This window comes from Muntiacus reevesi, chromosome 16, assembly GCF_963930625.1.
Source record: "Muntiacus reevesi chromosome 16, mMunRee1.1, whole genome shotgun sequence".
Lineage (NCBI taxonomy): Eukaryota > Metazoa > Chordata > Mammalia > Artiodactyla > Cervidae > Muntiacus > Muntiacus reevesi.
This window is the reverse complement of record NC_089264.1, coordinates 25,649,252-25,672,794: the sequence shown is the minus strand read 5'-3', so window position 1 is coordinate 25,672,794 and position 23,543 is coordinate 25,649,252. Positions and strand designations below refer to the sequence as shown.

Sequence of the window (23,543 nt, the reverse complement as noted above, 5' to 3'; positions counted from 1 at the left end):
TGACCCAATTAGGTGAATCCTTTATTTATTTATTTTATTTTTGGCTCCTTCAGGAAATTCAGACAATAGAGTATAAGGATTAGGAACCATGGGGTGTAAAGGAACCACAGCCTCATTTATTATTTGTAAATCTTGAACTAGTCTCCATTTACCATTTGATTTCTTTATACCCAGAATAGGAGTGCTGCATGGAAGGTTACAGGGAATTAATAGTCCCTGCTCCTTTAAATTCTCAATGATGGGTTTTAACCCTTCCTTAACCTCAGGTTTCAGTGGATACTCCTTCTTATGTGGAAATAAGTGCGGGTCTTTGAGCTTGACAACTACAGGAATAGCATTTTGTGCTCAACCCACAGATTTTCCATCAGCCCTTACTCTAGGATTTACATTTTGTTCAATTAAAGGTAGAGAAAGGGAAGGTCCCATATTCATGAAAATAGAGGCATGGACCTTGCTCAGTATATCCTTCCCAAAAGGGGTGAGGGAGACTCGGGCACAATCAGAAACTCTTGTGAAAATAGCACCGAATCCCAGTCACAACTGACAGATACACTGAAGTAATACGTTTTGGCTCGTCCAGACAGTCGCGTTATGGAAGCGGATCGGGAAAAAAGTGGGCCAGGGGCTTCAGTAAGCACGGAGTAAGTTGCTCTAGTATCTAAAAGGAAATCAATGGATTGGCCTCCACAGTTATTAATACCTCGGGTTCCTCAGGTGTAATTAGGATGGGAGCTTGTGTGGGGACCCCCGGGCACCTTCAGTCCTGATTGTCTTGAGAGTCCGACCCCTGAAACCTACGCCTCTGGGGGCAGTCTCTCTTCCAGTGTGGTCCTTTGCAGACCGGACATAGAGCCGGGGGCGGCTTAGATGCCTGAGGGCAATCCTGCTTGAGGTGTCCCTCCTTTCCACAATAATAGCAAGCCCGTCTCTTTTCACCTGGGTCCCTCTGGGCGTTTCTCAGGGTGTTTAAGGACGGTTTTCATAGCCATTGCGAGGGCTTCCGCCTATTCCTTTGTCCTTTTCTGCCTTTCTTTCTTTTCCTCATATTCCCTTCCATAATAGACTGTCTGAACCTATTGAAACAGATCATCTAAAGACTGATTTGGTCCATACGCCCATTTTAATAGCTTATGGTGGATATCTGGAGCTGAGTGAGTGAGAGATCTATCCCTTAAGATCACTTTTCCCTCTTCACTTTCTGAATCAATTTCAGTGAATCTGCAAAGGGCTTCCTTCAGTCTATCTAGGAATTTACCAGGAGCTTCCTTCTCCTCCTGTTCTATGTCTGCCAATTTGCCAAAGTTTAAAGCATGAGCCTGCCTGAGTCCTTCAAGAATACATCTGACAAAATGACTCTGATCCCATCTTCCTTTCACTGTGTTGTAGTCCCAGTCTGTTTCTGCAGCTGGGACCGCCTGATTCCCAGTGGGGAGGGCAGTTGTCTCGTCCTCCCTCTTCCCTACAGATTCCATACCAAACCATCCATCTCCATAAGCAACCGCTTTTCCCAAAACTTGAGTCTTTGAGTTGGAAGTCAGTGTTTGTCTCAAGATATACATCACATTCTTCCAAGTAAGGTCATAAAGCAGAGTAACATCTTTAAAAGCTCTAATATATTTTTCTGGGTCCTCTAAATAGTCTCCCAGATCCTCCTTGATTTTTTGTATTTCTTGATAAGAAAAAGACCAGTCCAGGTTGGATGCATGAGACAAGTGCTTGGGCCTGGTGCACTGGGAAGACCCAGAGGGATCGGGTAGAGAGGGAGGTGAGAGGGGGGATCGGGATGGGGAATACATGTAAATCCATGGGTGATTCATGTCAATGTATGACAAAAACCACTACAATATTGTAAAGTAATTAGCCTCCAACTAATAAAAATAAATGAAAAAAAAAGAAAGAAAAAGACTTGTTAACTCTCATAGTCTGATTATTTCTCCCGGTGGATGCTTCATAAAGAGGCAACAGCTTCTGTGGCGGTTCCTCAGTCTCTCTTCCTGCTCTACGCATATGATCTCAGGGATAGATCGGAGAAACATGCTTCTCTTTGTCTCTTTGTCTCCTGTCCTCCATCTCATCTAGCAAAGTAGGAGGACGGGAGGGAGCTGAAGGTGTCACACACAAATCTATACCCTTAGGACATAAGTCTGGCATATTTCGCAGAAAGAAAAAGGGCAACACATTCTTCCACCCATTTCCCTTGTTTTCTACAGAACCGGTCTAATTGTAAAACAGTATTATACTTAAGAGATCCTCCAACCGGCCACCATTCACCATCCTTCAATGGATACCATGGCCATGCAGGATCACATAGGAAGACCAGGTGTGTCTTCCATAAGCCCTGAGGATCAAATCTATCCCAGTTTTTAAGGATACAGTTCAAAGGAGTGAGGCTGGAATTGTTAGCTCCCATCTGTAAGAGAGAAAAGATCGACCAGCGCCATCTTTCTACCAGAGGCGTCCCTCCCTGCTCTAGATGGGGTTGTAGACAGACTTTACACCAAAGCTTGTCCTTCCCTGTGTGACCTGTCCCTTACTGACGCAGGCGACCTACTCGTCCCTCCCTGTCCTACCACCGAGACGGGCGGAGATGCACCAGGGGCAGGCCTGATGGCATCCCTGACTGACGTCCAGCTCCTCACCGTTACAACCTTGCTTGCCTCTGATGCCACTGGGGGTGCAATCAGAGTGACCTTCCAGAATGCCTCCCCAGCTAAACCGCTGAGGGAAACATTCGTCACCTGAGTGCCTGTGCGCGACCCTGAGTATACTCCTGACCCCAATAAGACCGATACGAACATGAAACTGAGATGTTCCTTCCAAGATCACCACACCAGTATGAGCCTCCTCTTACCAACTAAGAGCCAGCGTTACCAAAGGAACAAAAAAATCCCTTGTAGTTCCAATCTGAGTTAACCCTTGCCTCAGAGATGCTCTTGGAGCTAGAGCTCCATCTAGCTTAAAAGCTTTCCATGACTAGCAAGGCTAGGTGCTTCCTGACTACCAATCCAAGTTTGGGAACCTAAGTCATAATATGCAGTAACAGATCACGAGTCTCTTGAAAGTCTATGATCCGATAGATTAGATTAGTACTTCTAATTTTTGAGGAGTTATGAAATGGTCAAAGAAACCGAAAAGCTTGACCGAGAAAGGAGAGTTTGGTGCACACACTTTGCCCACTTCTGCTCAGTCCAAAGGAGGCATTAGTTGCCTCTTGGCATTGGCAGGTCGGTATAAACCTCCGACAGGTTTCTGCCATAAGCCATATGAGGTTACCGCGGGACCGCAGAGCAGGGCTCCTCACTTGCTTCGTGCAGGGCATGTCATTCATTAACACAAGCACACCGTAGAGTTAGTAAAATACAGCAGGAAGCATGTCCACTAGGAGAACAAACAACTAGAGCTCCAAGCATCCTTACCTTGTCCTGAAGAATCCCAGACAAGCCCTCAAGAAGAAAGGTTGTTGCTGGATCATGCAAAGACACCAGGGTTCCTGGCCTCTGGAGGAGAAGAATTCAATCCAGGGCCAGAGACAAGGCTGGATTGCTCAGAGCTTTTGTGTAATAAACTTTTATTAAAGTATAAAGGAGACAGAGAAAGCTTCTGACATAGACATCAGAAGTGGGTAGAAAGAATACCCCAGGTGAATCCTTTAAAAGTAGAGAGTTTTCTCTACCTAGTGGCAGATGAGGAAGTCAAATATCTGAAGCATAGTAAGATTTTGATATGCCTCTCCTAGCTTAAGGACAGAGGAAGCCTTGTGCCTAGGAATGCAGGCAGGCTGCATTCAACCAGAGCTCAGAGCTGGCCCCCTGGTTGACTGTAGCAAAGAAACAGGGACCCCAATCCTAAAACCACGAAGACCTTAATTCAGTCAACAGCTTGAATGAATGTGGGGACAGATACTTCCCTGGAACCTTCAAATAAGAGTCTAGTTTCACCAACACTGATTTTTTAACCTTTTTGAGAGGTTAAGCATATAACCTCAATGAGATGTCCAGACTTCTGACCAACAGAACTGTGGGCTTAATAGGGGTTTTGGTTTAAGCCACTGAATTTGTGGTAATTTGTTATATACAGGAATAAAAAACAAATACACTAGTAATGTATGTTTAGACCCATAAGACATCATAAACAATAATATACCTTAAGAAGACTATTTGTATGTATAACATGAAGACCAAAGAAAATTTTCAAAAAACAAAACATGAATTAAGGATATTGGTCATAGTTTGTGAATTAATCAAAGGTGCTCTTATTTCCCATACATAAGGACTACACTGGTCACATTAAGAATGAGATGAATGCTCATATTAAAAGAATAGGAAGAGGAAAATGAGATACTTACTTAGGGTCACTTAGCTCATAAATAAGCCCCAATTAGAATGCATTCTATCAGAATCTAGTTTATTTTTATCTTAGTATATCAAGTTGCTTTCAATAGAATGTGCTCAAGAAAGAACAACAAATACACCGCTTAATTATCACAACATAAATATTAGCTCTTAGGTACTGCCTGGTACAAATTAGCTGCTCACTACACTTATTGGAAGAATGAATGCATCAATGGAAGAAGGAAAGAAACATATCAAATAATTGGCACCATAAAATGCAAAGTCTGTCCAGTTACAATCTCCATTACTTTTGCTGACATAATTTGCTTTACTTCAGTAACTTACAGTATTCTGATAAAATGCAATAACAGAAATACTTTTTATATTTATCTTAAATGTCAAACAATGGATTAGTCTAGCAAACCCCATGCTTAGGTTATTAATTTTGGACTTTCTAAGGTGCATTTTGTTCAATTCCTTTAAAGGTCCAGTCCTTTTAAAAAAAAAAAAAAAAAAAAACTTAAGAGAGATTGTGAATTAACTCAGCTTACAAATATTTGATTACATTGAATTTCTTTTTGCATTTCCAAAGTCACTGTATCCAGCACAGTGGATGGCCAGAGTACAAACTTCCAATATTTGTTGATTTTTCACACAGAGGGGGAAGGAGAGGGTGGGACAGACTGACACGGTAGCACTGGTGTATACGCACGCCCATGCATATGAGAGAGAGCTGGTGGGAGGCGGCTGTGTAACACCGGGAGCTCCGCCTGGGGCTGTGTGAGGACCCACACAGGTGGGACAGAGGAGGCGGGCTCAGGAGGGAGGAGATACATGTACACTCACGCTGTCGTACACAGAAGCCAACACAGCACTGTAGAGCAATTATCTCCCAATTAAAGATAAGTTCTAAAAAACCTGACGATAAAAAAGGATAGTTAAGTCAATGAAAATAAAAATAAAAAATTCAGGTGAGCTGAAGATGTCAGTGCTCCGTCCAGATTTCTCAGATTGTTGTTAGTACATTTTACACATTTCCAACTACTGTGTGCTTTTCCTTACAGCAGCCAGCATCTATGGCTCTTTTTCAAAAGAATGCTGTCAGGAGCCCAGTTTGCCTATAAGCTCAGAAATCCAGATGTACACGGGATTTTATGTGCCCCCAAGGCAGCCCTTAATCAATGGCTGGTAGATGTACAAGTATGAAAGTGTCAGTGTACTTGCTTCTAAACAGGACAGCTTTTAGGTATAGCTTGTATTGCAAGTATCCCCTTGGAGTCTCAAATTATGCATTGCTTTGAAAGTGATTATCGTGATGTCTATCATAATGTAAGAACTTACTGAAGTGAAATGAAAGTCACTCAGTCATGTCTGACTCTTTGTGACCCAATGGGCTGTAGCCCACCAGGCTCTTCTGTCCATGGAATTTTCCAGGGCAGAATACTGGAGTGGGTGGCCATTTCCTTCTCCAGGGGCTCTTCCCAACTCAGGGATCGAACCCAGGTCTCCCTCATTGCAGGCAGATGCTTTACTGTCTGAGCCAGCAGGGAAGCCCCTATTCCCTTGAAGATCAGGCTAAACTTAGGCTACCCTCTGCAGGACTTTGCCACAGAATGCATCTCTGCTGGGCTTCCACCCCTTCCAATCCCTGTTTTTCCCAATCTTTTACCAATTTCTCATAGATATCTCCTTAATAAATAATTTGAATTCTTATTTCAGGGTCTGTTTCTGGAGAACCTGACTTAATATTGATATATTAAGTTTCTTGGCATTGCTTCAGTTTATCTAAAGGCTCAAGGTGGAAGTATGTAGGAAAACAAATAGAATGAATAGGAACACTCTCATTTTGTTAGCTTGAGCTGGGACCTATAAATGTGGGTAAGAATTCCATACTCAATAATTAGAAAATAACTCAAAATTATGGATGACTTAAAAAAAAAATATGAGATATCTTAAATGAGATAACTGTGACACATTGTGAAATGATAGATCCTAACTCACTTGCATTAATCTTAATCTGGGTGCTTGTTAACTATGTAGATCCTGCTCGACCTTCCCATCCTAATGAAATACTCCCTGAAGGAGAAGGGTGTCTTCAACAACACGTCAACATTTTATCACAGTTTGGTCGCTAAAGCAGTACTGCTTGGACCTAGAGTCTCAAGTTGCTTTTTAAATATTTCTAGAAATGCCTTTATTCCAGATCTTACCTATCTTTCATGAAAATCTCATTTCTAGTTCTTACTCCTCTTGCCATAGGAACTAAAACCTGGTCCAAGAAACATATTGAGAACAGATGCATTACCGTACATTTCATTCTCTTCTGCTTTTCTTCTAATCCTCTTCTCCTCTGAGATTTTCCTTCATCCTTCAGTTATAAATACATTTCCCTTATATACAAAGGAATGCAAAAGGTACCAGGAAATGAAGATGATGTCTACACTTAAAACGGTATCAGGGGGCTGCTTATCATCCCCAAAAACTCTGTTTATAAAGTCAAGTTGAATTATTGCCTAGGGACTGACCTACCTCATACTATTAATAGAGTCTCTATCTTACAGCTGACTCACTTTTATATGTTCTGAAATTATTTGGTCATTTATATATTTATATACACAGGTATATAAAAAAAACCCCAAGGAATGAGAAAGAATTCATGCTAATCAGACTCATAACCAAAGAATTTATACATTTAATGTCAATTTATTAATTAAAACTATACTTAGAAAACAGTAGTTAAAAGCACAGGTCCATGTGCCAACATCTTATATTTGAATGCCTGCTATCTTCAAAATGTGAGCGCTTAGGCAAGTAACATAAACTAAGATTTGGTTGCTTTTTCTGTAAAGTGTGATGACTATAGGATTGTTGTGAAAATTAAATTAGCTAATATATACAAAGTATTTTGAAAAGTGTCTGTTGACACTATGAAGTGTTGATAAATTACTGTTCTTGCTAAAAGTGATTCCTAGTCAAGACCCATTATTATCAATGACATTAGTGATAAAAATGGAATTAGACCCATGTTATAACGGTAAAAATGAAATATTTAATATGATATCTTTAGGAAAAAATTTCTAAAATTTTGAATACAGATTAGAGATGGTATTATTTACCCTTATTCTCTATAAATTCAAATTTCCTTCATAAATAAGCTCATTATAATCATATTATAATTTACATTCTTGTATACTAGCCGCATGCCTCTTTGCGACCCCATGGACTGTACCCCACTGGACTCCTCTTCCATGGAATTTTCTAGGCAGGAATACTAGAGTGGGTTGCTATTTCCTATTCCAGGGGATCTTCTCAACCAAAGGGTTGAACCTCCATCTCTTGCATTGGCAGGTGGATTGTTTACCACTGCACCACCTGGGAAGCCCTTATACTAGCCGCCTCCTCATAATCTAGAGAATTATTACACTTGGACACAGTGAAAATGGGTGGGGGGCTTTAAGTTTCTCAAATCCAAATTCCCACTCTCTGCTGAAATACATCCCAAAGCATTCCTGAAAGTTAAGTCATTCAGCTCATGGATAGAGACCTCCTGTAATAAGAAGCCTCATAACTGTTGAGACAACTTCCATTAGAAGGCAAGCCTGACCACTTAAAGCTGTATTATATTTGCCTAAAATTTTCACACATTTTTGCTAATATTTAATTTGATTAGCTTCCTTCAGATTGGAAGGTCCAAGGGCTTCCCTGAGAGCTCAGCTGGTAAAGAATCTGCCTGTGATTCAGGAAACCCCAATTCAATCCCTATGTTGGGAAGATCCCCTGGAGAAAGAAAAGGCTACCCACTCCAGTATTCTGGCCTAGAGAATTTCATGGACAGAAGAGCCTGGTGGGCTACAGTCCATGGGGTCACAAAGAGTTGGATATGACTGAGCGACTTTCACTTCACTCACCGAAGCTAAACATCTTCATGAATTATAACTGAGGATTATATAAATTTATAAAAGTTATTTTTTCCTTGAAGTCACCATATCATTTAATCAGCAAAATATTTTGTTGTTACAGATGAAATGTGAAATTTTTGAATACATAGTGCTTTGATCTACTAAAATATATATATATGCAATTATAAATTCATATGATTTATTATACTTATTTTAGATTCCATGAGAATTTGCCACTATGTACTTCTCAAGCTTGCTGTTATATACTGTACATGTTGAATGCTTTGTAATGTCACTTTCTGTGTTTAAGAAATCTGTAATAAAGAGCTGCTCCACTATTGAAGAGTTACAAGCACTCCATATTTATTGCAATACTATTCACATTAGCCAAGATATGGATACAACCTTAAGCGCTCTTGAAAAGGTAAATGGATATAGACGATGTGGCCCATGCCACACACACACACACACAATGGAATATTGTTCAACTACAAGAAAGAAAGAAATCCTGCCACTTGTAATAATAACATGGATGGTCTTCAGTGACATTATACTAAGATAAATCAGAGAGAGAAAGAAAAATACCATATGATATCACTTACATGTGGAATCTAAAGTCAAACTCCAAAAAAAAAAAAAATACAGTAAAATGGTGGTGACCAGGGACTGGGAATGGGGTAAGAGGAGAGATGTTATTTAAGGGTACACAACTTAAAACTAATAAATAAGTAAGTCATAGAGATTTAATGCATAACATAGTGATTACAGGCAACAATATTATATCACATCAGCCTATCTCAGCTTTCAAACATGCCTTTCTCACTAAACCTGATCATTTCTAGCTTTTGATTTAAAGTGAGGGATGTAACATTTCCTTTCACTTGAACAGTTATAGGCTATTTTAGGGTTATTAATTGGCCTGATTTCCATATTGTTACATAACAAAGAATAGGGAGAACTGAAAGAGGGAGAGAGGGAACTGCAAGTTGATGGAGCAGTCAGAACACACATGACATTTACCAGTTAAGTTTGCCATCTTATATGGATGTAGTTCATGATGTCCCCAAGCAATTAAAATAGTAACATCAAAGATCACAGACTACAAGTCACCATAACAAATATAATAATAATTAAAATCTTGAAATATTGTGAGAATTACCAAAACATGACACAGAGACAGGAAGCGATCAAATGCTATTGGAAAAATGATATGGATAGACTTGCTCAATAGGGTGGCCATAGGGCATCAGTTTGTTAAGAAAAAAAAAAAGCTGCATCAGTAAAATGCAATAATGCAAAGTAAAAAAAAAAAAGAATTATACTTGTATTATCTCTCTATATAAAATCTATACATTTTCAGTTATTCTTTACACCATACCTTCCACTGAAATAAACAAAGTCCATTTTCTGCTTTAAGGCTACCATTCTATTTCAGATTTTGATTCTGATAACCTTTCTGTTCTAAAATATTTTGCATCAATTCTTTTTCCCCTCCCCCAACATAGTTAATTTCTCCTCAAATGAAGCTTTTCCCATAGTCTTCAAAGATTCTTTAGTATACAAAAAGTGAATGACTCAGAAAATTCATTTTCTGTATACTACATATAGGGTAATTTGACCTTTAAGATACACCTAGTAAATAAATTGATCTTTCTCAAATTGTATATAAATAAGAATTTACCTGATATATGAAGGACCCAAAGAAACAAAAATGATTTGAGAGCAAATCGAATAAAGTTAGCTTACTTTCAGTAATAAAATTTTTAATAATGATATAAAATCAGCAAGTCTCCAATACTGAGCTGATCAATTTTTGCCTATACTCAGAATTATACTGCATTTTTACAACCCAAAAGTATTTCTGGAAGCTATAGAAAAACAAGCCAAAAAATTACATGTTTATTGCAATAGCACTCAGCAAGTGGGATGAACTGCATTTTGACAAACTCTATAGTATTTCTGAAGCTATAATATTACAAACCACTGAGATAATAGAATAAATAATTAGTTTTCACACTACACTGATTTTTACATCAAAGGTACCACTTATATTTATTGAAAAAGTGAACAAAAATATCTTCATAGGATATGTTCAATTAACTTCAAAGATGAATTATATTTGTTTCCTAAAATAATTTCCCGTAGGAATGTGATACATAAATCACGCTATTTTCATTAGATATGATCTATGCTTTCTACACAAAAACAGTCTCAGTACCTGTTATGTTCAGCCTACAAGTGTTATATTTATACTATGTATTGTTTAATCTATTATTAACTTAAATATTGATTTTAATTAAAATTATGCTTTAAATTTCAATTGCTTTATTAAAATTTTTAAATCATTTTTACTTACTATAAAACAGTGTATGTTAATACAGAGAAAGCAAAAATTGAAAAGCAAAACAAAATATTTCATGAGCCTAAGGTTGTTTAATCACATATCCTTTTCCAAGTAAGCTCTTCACGGATAACACTTTTTAAACTGATGCAGAATCCACAATGAACTCCCATTCTTCCTTTTTTCTCATTTTTCTCCACAGAATTTATAACCATCTGCTATCCTTTCTTTTCCTTTCCTCATTTATCAACCTATTGATCTATTGATTCATTTATTTATTAAATGTCTCGATCCTAAAGTTTTGCTCCATGAAACACTGTTTATATCTTGCTCACTGCTCTATCACAAGTCCCTGGAACAGTGCTTAATATGTAAGAGGCTCTCGGTACATAGTTGTTGAATGACTGATCAAATTAATCCTATCCTGTTATCAGGTTTAAACGATATATACCATTTTAAAATTTTTCATAGGACTCTATTCAGCTTATACACCAGAATTACCTATTTTTCTTTCATTTAATATATTTAAAACTTTTCATTTTAAGTATTCTTGGATGAATATACTTGATGTGTAAAACTTTAGGCATATCATCAATTATTTCATACAGGAATCACAGAAGTAGAACTTTAAGGTTAAATGGGATGTATATTTGAAACATTCTGCCAGCCTGTCCTTTAGAATCACTGATATGAACTTATACTTCCACTATGATACAAAAGAGTCCCCAATTTTCCATATTCTCAATGTTTTCATTCATTTTCTTTTTAAACTTGTTGAGTATTTTCCTCCTCCAAATGTCCAAAAACAGGTCAAATAGGAGAGAAAAAATAATGTTTAATTCTCTTTACACATAACAATTTCACTTTACCTGAAGTAGCTTTATCACAAAGTCATTTACATATACCTGAATTAAAACTTGGTGTGTAAGAGTAGGTTACTTTATAATGTGATACGCCTCATTTAATAACTTCCTCATTAAATGATTCAAATGTGTTTTCATTGGTTACACAACATTTAATGGTATAGAGTATACTGACTGCAACTATACTACTTCCCTCTTTAATTTAGACTAATGAAAATGAGTTTTATCCTTCTTAAATAACTTCAAAGAAAAGACTTCATTTGAATAAGACAAAATCACTTCCATAGTGTTAATAAAAGTTCTAAAATAATTTGAAATAAATATATAGCTATAGAATGTTGAGTGATTGAATATCCTATAAGTTTGTGAGTCCCAAGAATACTATTCATATATCAACCAAACTCATATTATGTCATTTATCAATCTCAGTTCTTACCACTTCTACCTACAAATATCAGACAGCATTACATTTTTAACTTGCCTATTATTCTATTATAGGTACATATTCTTTAAGTTCTGAAAGGCAAAGCATTCAATTCTTCTTGCCAATGCCATGACTCATGGAAGAAACATGCATATCAGGCTCTATAAATTAACTCAGTCCTACAGTTGCAAATGTATACAAATACACATATATAGTAACAGAAAATGATTTTATCTGGTTCATAAATAATTTGACATAAAACCCAAATGGCTCTTATCACCAGTATTAAGGTAAAACAATTACTAAGAGTTAAATGACAATTATTAGGGATTAAAAAACCCACTTTTTCTAATTATAAGAATATACGATAAGAAAAAATATCATTCATAGGATAAACATTGACACAAAACATATAACCAACAGAATTACTATCATTGTACCTTTTGATCATATAACAATGATTTAAAACAAAAACCTAAAGACTTAACATCCCAGTTGTCCCCAACAAAAGTTAAATGGTATTAAGAACTGTAAATATAAATGGACTATTCTCATTAGAGAATTAAGAATTGCTTATAATATCAGTCAATAAAAAATCTAGCCTAAACAAAAATCAACTAAATAAGATGAACCTATTCAGAGAGCTGATGAAACCACACACCTGACTTACTTTCCTAGACTGGATCAATGTAACAGGACAAACAAGTTAATCTTCAATTACCAAATCAAGGTATGGATATTAATTGGCCCTGGTCACCTATTAAATATATGTAAGAGACATATTTTGGACTGTATATTTTAAGATTAAGTTCAAAAAAATGAACCACTCTATAATATTACACTATCTACATACATCAGAGGAAATCAAATTTCATAATCATCGTATCAGGTAATAGCTTCAGAAATGCATATATTTTTTCAAATGTGTTGATTATAGAGGTATGTGGGATATCTGCTATCATTTATTTGAAGTATAGGCTACTTTAAGATGCAGGATGGCAAACTTAATGAAGTATTGGCTTACTGTGATAAATTCTTTTCATTTAGTTAACTAGCTAATCTACAGTTGTATAGTGACATTGACAGCCCATATGTCTTTGACTTCCAAATAATAGCTGTCTTCATAATGAAGATATTTCCTTATCCCAAAATCTTTCAGAAGCTATTGCTGGCTTGGCACTAAGAAGAAACATGTTTCATATTATAGTAAGATTTTATACTTCTAGGAGAATCAAATGTCCTGAAAATGATTTTGAAGTATGTTTTTATTAATCTTTCATATTCTCATGAGAGTCAAGAGGTGGCAAGTATTATCTCAATTTTGTAAAATAGAAATTAATGAAACAATTAGTGAGTTTACTTGCCTGAGGCTAAACACTGAAGTAATGAAAAGTCAGATTCCAATTCTGGAACATAACTTAAACTCTTACTATGCATTCTATCTATAATACATTTTATGGATATGAGAGTAAAGGCAAAGGAAAAAAATCTCGAGAAAATATGAAAACCAATCTAATCTACTTTAAGGGACCCTGGAATAGGTATGTTTGTTACTTGATTGATTGTTCTTGGTCTTGGTGACAGTGATAGTACCTGGACTTCAAAGAACTAATTTCCCTAAAACATTTCTGGGTGACAATATACTGAGTGTGGTTATGGACACAGACCACTTGACCTGTCTCTTGAGAAACCTGTATGCAGGTCAAGAAGCAACAGTTAGAACTGGACATGGAACAACAGACGGGTTCCAAATAGGAAAAGGAGTATCTCAAGGCTGTATATTGCCACTCTGCTTATTAACTTATATGCAGAGTACATCATGAGAAAACCACAAGCTGGAATCAAGATTGCCGGGAGAAATATTAATAACCTCAGATATGCAGAAGATACCACCCTTATGGCAGAAAGTGAAGAGGAACTAAAAAGCCTCTTGATGAAAGTGAAAGAGGAGAGTGAAAAACTTGGCTTAAAGCTTAACATTCAGAAAACTAAGGTCATGGCATCTGGTCCCATCACTTCATGGCAAATAGATGGGGAAACAGTAGAAACAGTGTCAGACTTTACTTTTTTGGGCTCCAGATTCACTGCAGGTGGTGATTGCAGCCATGAAATTAAAAGACTCCTTGGAAGGAAAGTTATGGCCAACCTAGATAGCATATTACAAAAGCAGAGACATTATTTTGCAACAAAGGTCCGTCTAGTCAAGGCTATGGTTTTTCCAGTGGTCATGTATGGATATGAGAGTTGGACTGTGAAGAAAGCTGAGTGCCAAAGAATTGATGCTTTTGAACTGTGGTGTTGGAGAAGACTCTTGAGAATCCATGCAAGGAGATCCAACCAGTCCATCCTAAAGGAAATCAAGCCTGAATATTCATTGGAAGGACTGATGCTGAAGCTGAAACTCCAGTACTTTGGCCACCTCATGCGAAGAGTTGACTCATTGGAAAAGACCCTGATCCTGGGAGGGATTGAGGGCAGGAGGAGAAGGGGACGACAGAGGATGAGATGGCTGGATGGCATCACTGACTCGATGGACATGAGTTTGGGTAAACTCCAGGACTTGGTGATGGACAGGGCGTCCTGGCGTGCTGCGATTCATGGGGTTGCAGATTCAGACACGACTAAGTGACTGAACTGAACTGAGCTGATGGACACAGTAAACGTAATTGAGTTCTACTGATACTTCAAACAAAGCTAAAACCTGACAAAATATATAATGGCACAATAACTCAAAAGATGAAAAAGAAACTAAGGAAAGCTAAATTTAGACTTAAAATGGACCTGTAAGTTGGTAATATACCTGATTCTTGAAAGTGAAAAATAAAGCAAGTCTCTATGGATTTCAGGGTTCCTGAAGTATTCTTATTTGCTTGACCCATCATATTCTCCTGCTTTGATTTTTCTTTAAAACCTCTTAATTTTCTCTATTTCATTTTTTCTTTTCATAGTTTCATAAAGATTCATTACAATAATTTGATTATTTACTGGCAATACATTTGTAAATTACTGTTGAAAACTCATGTTCCTATTACTTTATCTAGCACTTTGGTGTGAAATGGACTTACCAATTTATTTTCATTACCAAGAAAAGCTATTTCATCATATTTTAGTACAGAAGTGTGATTACTAGTAGTTGAACTAATTGCATTTTAAATATAAAAAGTTCTTTTGGTATTTCAAGCCCTGATAAAAATATTTAGCTTTTAAATCGTTGCTTTTTTAATACTTGAGGAAAATTTAAATAATTCCATGAGACTGGCATGATATGTACAAGATACATATCTTGTATATGATTTTCCAAATCAATAGTTATTTCTGCTCTAATAATGTAGCATATTTAGAGTTTGCTTTTTTCTCTAATAAGAGATGACTTATTAGCTATAATAAAATTAGCAAAATTGTCTTTGGAAAAATTAAAAGACATAAAATTCCGAACAAAGCTTACAGTTGAAAATAATCTAAAATCTTCCACTAAATAAGCATATTAAGGCTTTTTTTTTTTTTTTGGCCTGTAAACTTAAAAGAGACATGATAAATGTAAATGTATGTTTACAATTATCTATTTTAATAAGGAAACCTCAGATTTTTTTTTTCCTCTTATCTTTAAAAGGACAATCTTTACTTACCTGGCCCATCATCCACTTTGTCCAGGCACCGAGGTGTTGTGCTAAGGAAGGAGGAATGTTTTATTCTAGCCACAAAAGTACGAGGTGGCATGTATTTATGTTGAATTTGAGACATCTCATAGGATTTTTGAACATCATAGGCACCTGGTGCTGGAACACCCTGAAACAGATTTCAAAGAACTAGCATAAACATATAGGAAATTTCCAGAAAGATATAGCATAGATGTTCACACTAAGAAATGGAATACGTAAAAAAATACAAAACTTTTACTTCATTATTAAAAATAGAAATTTAAAAGAGTATCCCTAAATATGCTCTCCTAAATGAAGTATAAACTGACTCACAAAAAATTAACATGAACAGAATCATGAAGTACAGATTCACATTCTTAAAAAATTAGTCTTCATAATATAATTGTTGCTGTTTAGTCACTAAATCGTGTCTGACTCTTTTGCAATCCAATGGACTGTAGACCACCAGGCTCCTCTGTCCATGGGATTTCCCAGGCAAGAATACTGGAGTTGTCATGGCCTTCTCCATAGGATCTTCTCAACCCAGGGATAAAATTCACATCACCTGCATTGCAGATGAATTCTTTACCATTGAGCCACTGGGAAGCCCTTCATAACATGTATCAAACTCTAACTTTCAAATTTCACAATAAAAATCAAATTTTATATAGAAATGAGACACTGATTATTTATTTTCTTAAATAGCAAAACTATTCCTGCTTTACTGTCTTATGTGAGCATACTTTACTTATCCTACAAATGAGGCTGCTTATTTCATTTTAATAGATTTCAATTAGCTTAAAAGGCTTCCCCTTTCATCACTTATGGCTCTTAACATGCTCTACAGTTATATTAACATTTGTAATCAACATAAACCACATGGATATTAATAACTGTAATAATAATTCTAATCTGAACAAAATAAAAATATTATACATTTGTTATACAATTAATGCCTACAAATCATTAGCCAATTACCTCAATGAAAACTTTAAAAACTCATTTTCTTCAAATTATTTTAAAAAATAATGTTTTATATATAACAAATCTGTTCATCTGTTTTATGTACAAAGACAAAATTTTTTAAGTTTTAATAATTTTCGGGCAGGCAGGAAACTTGTGGCTAAGGGTGGAGGCTCTAGCACTAGACCTCTTTGGTTCCAAATATCTGCTTCTTACTTGCTGTAGGACCCTAACCAAGCTATTTAACCTCTGTAATTCTCAGTGTCTTCATCTGTAAGTGGGAAAACTATAGAATTTGTATTCTATGCCACTGAGTTGCTATGAGGTTTAAATGAGTTAAAACAAATACTTAAATTGGTCCCTGAATCTACAAAACAGTTAGCTAATCTTACTGTTCCCTGGTGGTTCAGATGGTAAAGAATCTGCCAGCAATGCAGAAGACCTGGGTTCAATCTCTGGATAGGGAAGATCTCCAGGAGAAGGGAAAGGCTACCTACTTCAGTACTGTTGCCTGGAGAATTCCATGGACAGAGGAACATGGCAGGCTATACAGTCCATGGGGTCACAAAGAGTTGGACATGACTGAATATCTAATACACAAACTTACTATTTTACAAAAGCTAATTTCAACGTAGAAAATAAGACTGAACAATCAAAGTATAGGCAAACAGAAAAGAGATTTTTTAATGTTTCAAATAAGTCAAACACATTTGGATACTGAGAAAGCATACTTTTGAAGTCCATCTAGGAGCCGAACTTTATAAAACGTACTGTCTTTGTTCCTTAAAGCCCTATGATCATCACCTTCATGCACAACAACATGATCTCCCACTTCCAAAGAATCACTAAATAAGGTAAAAGCATGGATCATGACTGGTGGAAGAGATTCTTATATGCAATTCCATATTTCTGGTGTAAATACTATGTCAAACACAAATTCCACAATCTATAAGTCAACTGAAAATGCCAATTACTGTTTCTTTGTTGTCTACACTAGGAGTATATTTAGTAAAAGTAGGCTGAGGATAAATGGTAGTAAAATAGCTCCAAAGATGACTTTTGGATCTTTCAGGACTGCCTCTGTGGTATGTGAAAGGAAAGCATAAGAGAGCACAAAAACACAAAGAAACCATTCATATAAAAAGTACTCAGAGTATTTAGGAAAACTTTACAAAAGATCTTGATTATACTACCCATTTTCATTTTCTTATCAAAAGTTGTTCGGTTCAGGTCAGTCACTCAGTCTTGTCTGACTCTTTGCGACCCCATGGACCACAGCATGGCAGGTCTCCCTGTCCATCACCAAACTCCTGGAGTTTACTCAAACTCATATCCATTGAGTCAGTAATCCCATCCAACCATCTCATCCTCTGCCGTCCCCTTCTCCTTCTGACATCAATGCTTCCCAGCATCAGGGTCTTTTCAAATAAGTCAGTTCTTTGCATCAGGTGGCCAAAGTATTGGAGTTTCAGCTTCAGTATCAGTCCTTCCAGTGAATATTCAGTACTGATTTCCTTTAGGATGGACTGGTTGGATGTCCTTGCAGTCCAAGGGACTCTCTAGAGTCTTCTCCAACACCTACAGTTCAAAAGCATCAATTCTTCGGCACTCAGCTTTTTTTTTTTTTTTTTTTTTTTGAGAAGACTCTTTTTTCTTTCACTGGGTTTTGTCATACATTGATATGAATCAGCCATAGAGTTACACGTATTCCCCATCCCGGTGCCCCATCCCACCTCCCTCTCCACCCGATTCCTCTGGGTCTTCCCAGCCATCCAGGCCCGAGCACTTGACTCATGCATCCCACCTGGGCTGGTGGTCTATTTCACCACAGATAATATACATGCTGTTCTTTCGAAACATCCCACCCTCACCTTCTCCCACAGAGTTCAAAAGTCTGTTCTGTACTTCTGTGCCTCTTTTTCTGTTTTACATATAGGGCTATCGTTACCATCTTTCTAAATTCCATATATGTGTGTTAGTATACTGTAATGTTCTTTATCTTTCTGGCTTACTTCACTCTGTATAATGGGCTCCAGTTTCATCCATCTCATTAGAACTGATTCAAATGAATTCTTTTTAATGGCTGAGTAATATTCCATGGTGTATATGTACCACAGCTTCCTTATCCATTCGTCTGCTGATGGGAATCTAGGTTGCTTCCATGTCCTGGCTATTATAAACAGTGCTGCGATGAACATTGGGGTGCACGTGTCTCTTTCAGATCTGGATTCCTCAGTGCGTATGCCCAGAAGTGGTATTGCTGGGTCATATGTAGTTCTATTTCCAGTTTTTTAAGAAATCTCCACACTGTCTTCCATAGTGGCTGTACTAGTTTGCATTCCCACCAACAGTGTAAGACGGTTCCCTTTTCTCCACACCTGCTCAAGCATTTATTGCTTGTAGACTTTTGGATAGCAACCATCCTGACTGGCGTGTAATGGTACCTCATTGTGGTTTTGATTTGCATTTCTCTGATAATGAGTGATGTTGAGCATCTTTTCATGGGTTTGTTGGCTATCTGTATGTCTTCTTTGGAGAAATGTCTGTTTAGTTCTTTGGCCCATTTTTTGATTGGGTCATTTATTTTTCTGGAATTGAGCTTCAGGAGTTGCTTGTATATTTTTGAGATTAATCCTTTGTCTGTTTCCTCATTTGCTATTATTTTCTCCCAATCTGAGGGCTGTCTTTTCACCTTACTTATAGTTTCCTTTGTTGTGCAAAAGCTTTTAATTTTCATTAGGTCCCATTTGTTTATTTTTGCTTTTATTTCCAATATTCTGGGAGGTGGGTCATAGAAGATCTTGCTGTGATTTATGTCAGAGAGTGTTTTGCCTATGTTCTCCTCTAGGAGTTTTATAGTTTCTGGTCTTACATTTAGATCTTTAATGCATTTTGAGTTTATTTTTGTGTATGGTGTTAGAAGGTGTTCTAGTTTCATTCTTTTGCAAGTGGTTGACCAGTTTTCCCAGCACCACTTGTTAAAGAGACTGTCTTTTTTCCATTGTATATCCTTGCCTACTTTGTCAAAGATAAGGTGTCCATAGGTTCGTGGATTTATCTCTGGGCTTTCTATTCTGTTCCATTGATCTATATTTCTGTCTTTGTGCCAGTACCATACTGTCTTGATGACTGTGGCTTTGTAGTAGAGTCTGAAGTCAGGCAGGTGGATTCCTCCAGTTCCATTCTTCTTTCTCAAGATTACTTTGGCTATTCGAGGTTTTTTGTATTTCCATACAAATTGTGAAAATATTTGTTCTAGTTCTGTGAAAAGTACCGTTGGTAGCTTGATAGGGATTTCATTGAATCTATAGATTGCTTTGGGTAGAAGAGTCATTTTGACAATATTGATTCTTCCAATCCATGAACACGGTATGTTTTTCCATCTGTTTGTGTCCTCTTTGATTTCTTTCATCAATGTTTTATAGTTTTCTGTGTATAGGTCTTTTGTTTCTTTAGGTAGATATACTCCCAAGTATTTTATTCTTTTTGTTGCAAAGGTGAATGGTATTGTTTCCTTAATTTCTCTTTCTGTTTTTTCATTGTTAGTATATAGGAATTCAAGGGATTTCTGTGTGTTAATTTCATATCCTGCAACTTTACTATATTCATTGATTAGCTCTAGTAATTTTCTGGAAGAGTCTTTAGGGTTTTCTATGTAGAGGATCATATCATCTGCAAACAGCGAGAATTTCACTTCTTCTTTTCCTATCTGGATTCCTTTTACATCTTTTTCTGCTCTGATTGCTGTGGCCAAAACTTCCAACACTATGTTGAATAGCAGTGGTGAGAGTGGGCATCCTTGTCTTGTTCCTGATTTCAGAGGAAATGCTTTCAATTTTTCACCATTGAGGGTGATGCTTGCTCTGGGTTTGTCATATATAGCTTTTATTATGTTGAGGTATGTTCCTTCTATTCCTGCTTTCTGGAGAGTTTTAATCATAAATGAGTGTTGAATTTTGTCAAAGGCTTTCTCTGCATCTATTGAGATAATCATATGGTTTTTTATCTTCCAATTTGTTAATGTGGTGTATTACGTTGTTTGATTTGCAGATATTAAAGAATCCTTGCTTTTTTAGTCCAACTCTCACATGTATACATGACTACTGTAAAAACCATAGCCTTGACTAGAGGGACCTTTGTGGGCAAAGTTATGTCTCTGCTTTTTAATATGCTGTCTAGGTTGGTCATAACTTACCTTTCAAGGAGTAAGTGTTTTTAATTTCATGGCTGCAGTCTCCATCTGCAGTGATTTTGGACCTCAAAAAAATAAAGTCAGCCACTGTTTCCACTGTTCCCCCATCTATTTGCCATGAGGTGACGGGACCAGTTGCCATGATCTCAGTTTTCTGAATGTTGAACTTTAAGCCAACGTTTTCACTCTCCTCTTTCACTCTCATCCAGAGGCTGTTTAGTTCTTCACTTTCTGCCACAAGGGTGGTGTCATCTGCATATCTGAGGTTATTAATATTTCTCCCAGCAATCTTAATTCCAGCTTGTGCTTCTTCCAGCCTAGTGTTTCTCATGATGTACTCTGCATATAAGTTAAATAAGCAGGATGACAATATACAGCTTTGACGTACTCGACTACATATATATGAGGTACTTGACTATATTCATTGCAGCCAAAGATGGAGAAACTTTATACAGTCAACAAACACAAGACCGGGAGCTGACTGTGGCTCAAATCATGAACTCCATGCGTATTGTCAAATTCAGGCTAAAATTGAAGAAGGTAGGGAGAACCACTAGACCATTCAGATATGATGTAAATCAAAACCCTTAAGATTATCCAGTGGAAGTGACAAATAGATTCAAGGGATTTTTGATCTGATAGACAGAGTTCCTGAAGAACTATGGATGGAGGTGCGTGACATTGTACAGGAGATGGGGATCAAGACCATCCCAAAGAAAAAGAAATGCAAAAAACAAAATGGTTGTCTGAGGAGGCCTAACAAATGGAAGAAGAGAAGTGAAAAGCAAAGGAGAAAAGAAAAGATATACCCATTTGAATGCACAGTTCCAAAGAATAGGAAGGAGAGATAAGAAAGCCTTCCTCAGTGATCAATGAAAAGAAATAGAGGAAAACAAGAGAATGGGAAAGACTAGAGATCTCTTCAGGAAAATCAGAGATACGAAGGAAACATTTCATGTAAAGATGGGCACAATAAAGGGCAAAAATGGTATGGACCTAACAGAAGCAGAAGATATTAAGAAGACATGGCAAGAATACACAGAAAGAACTAAACAAAAAAGATCTTATTGACCCAGAAAACCATGACGGTGTGATCACTCACCTAGAGCAAGACATCCTGGAATGTGAAATCAAGTGGACTTTGAAGTATCACTGTGAACAAAACTAGTGGAGGTGACAGAATTCCAGTTGAGCTATTTCAAATCCTATAAGATGATTCTATGAAAGCGCTGCCCTCAATATGCCAGAAAATTTGGAAAACTCAGCAGTGGCCACAGGACTGGAAAAGGTCAGTTTTCATTCCAATCCCAAAGAAAGGCAATGCCAAAGAATGCTCAAGCTACCGCACAACTGCATTCAACTCACACACTAGTAAAGTAATGCTCAAAATTCTCCAAGCCAGGCTTCAACAATACATGAACTGTGAACTTCCACATGTTCAAGCTGGTTTTAGAAAAGGCAGCAGAACCAGAGATGAAATTGCCAACATCCATTGGATCACCGAAAAAGCAAGAGTTCGAGAAAAGCATCTTCGTCTGCTTTATTGACTATTTGAAAGCCTTTGACTGTGTGGATCACAATAAACTGTGGAAAATTCTGAAAGAGATAGGAATACCTGACCACCTGACCTGCCTCTTGAGAAATGTTTGCAGGTCAGGAAGCAACAGTTAGAACTGGACATGGAACAACAGAAAGGTTCCAAATAGGAAAAGGAGTACGTCAAGGCTGTATATTGTCACCCTACTTATTTAACCCATATGTAGAGTACATCATGCGAAATGCTGGGCTTGATGAAGCACAAGCTGGAATCAAGATTGCTGGAAGAAATATCAATAACTTCAGATATGTAGATGACACCACCCTTATGGCAGAATGTAAAAAAGAACTGAAGAGCCTCTTGATGAAAATGAAAGAGGAGAGGGAAAAAGTTGGCTTAAAGCTTAACATTCAGAAAACTAAGATCATGGCATCTGGTCCCATCACTTCATGGCAAATAGATGGGGAAACAGTGGCAAACTTTATTTTCTTGGGCTCCAAAATCACTGCAGATGGAGACTGCAGTCATGAAATTAAAAGACACCTACTCCTTGAAAGAAAAGCCATGACCAATCTAGACAGCATATTAAAAAGCAGAGACATTACTTTGCCTGCAAAGGTCCCTATAGTCAAGGCTATGGTTTTTCCAGTAGTCATGTATGGATGTGAGAGTTGGACTAAAAAGAAAGCTGAGTGCTGAAGAATTGATGCTTATGAACTGTGGTGTTGGAGAAGATTCTTGAGAGTCCCTTGGACTGCAAAGACATCCAACCAGTCCATCCTAAAGGAAATCAGTCCTGAATATTCACTGGAAGGACTGATACTGACGCTGAAACTCCAGTACTTTGGCCAGGTGATGCAAAGGACTGACTCATTTGAAAAGACCCTGATGCTGGGAAGGATTGAGGGCAGGAGGAGATGGGAATGACAGAGGATGAGATAGTTGCATGGCATCACTGACTCAATGGACATGAGTTTGAGTAAACTCCAAAAATTGGTGATGGACAAGGAGGCCTGGTGTGCTGTAGTCCATGGGGTCGCAAAGAGTCAGACACAACTGAGCAACTGTACTGAACTGAAGTTCCCCTGATTCTTATATTTATGATAGCTACTTTGAACTCTTCATCTGTTAAATACAATGTTTAATCTTGGCAGAGTGTCTCAACTGTTTCTCTCCCTCTGAATTTGAAACATACTTACCTAATATTTACATATCTAATTGGTTTTGGTTGATAAACAGATATTTTAAATAATAAATTAACTCTGGATTCCATTTTTTGACAGTAAGAACCATTGTCTACTGTTGTTAAGTTTTCAAATTTATTTAAAAATTTCTTTATTACTTCAAGAACATGC

The 23,543-nt window shown here is 37.1% G+C and overlaps 1 protein-coding gene across 1 annotated transcript in view; it reads right to left on the bottom strand.

Moving 5' to 3' along the window:
* The window catches only part of STPG2 (sperm tail PG-rich repeat containing 2), a 303,259-nt gene that overhangs the window by 79,779 nt on the left and 199,937 nt on the right, over positions 1-23,543 (bottom strand). The window contains exon 9 of the mRNA XM_065907238.1: positions 15,485-15,644. Coding sequence (XP_065763310.1) covers positions 15,485-15,644 — 160 coding nt within the window. The remainder of the gene's footprint in view (positions 1-15,484; positions 15,645-23,543) is intronic.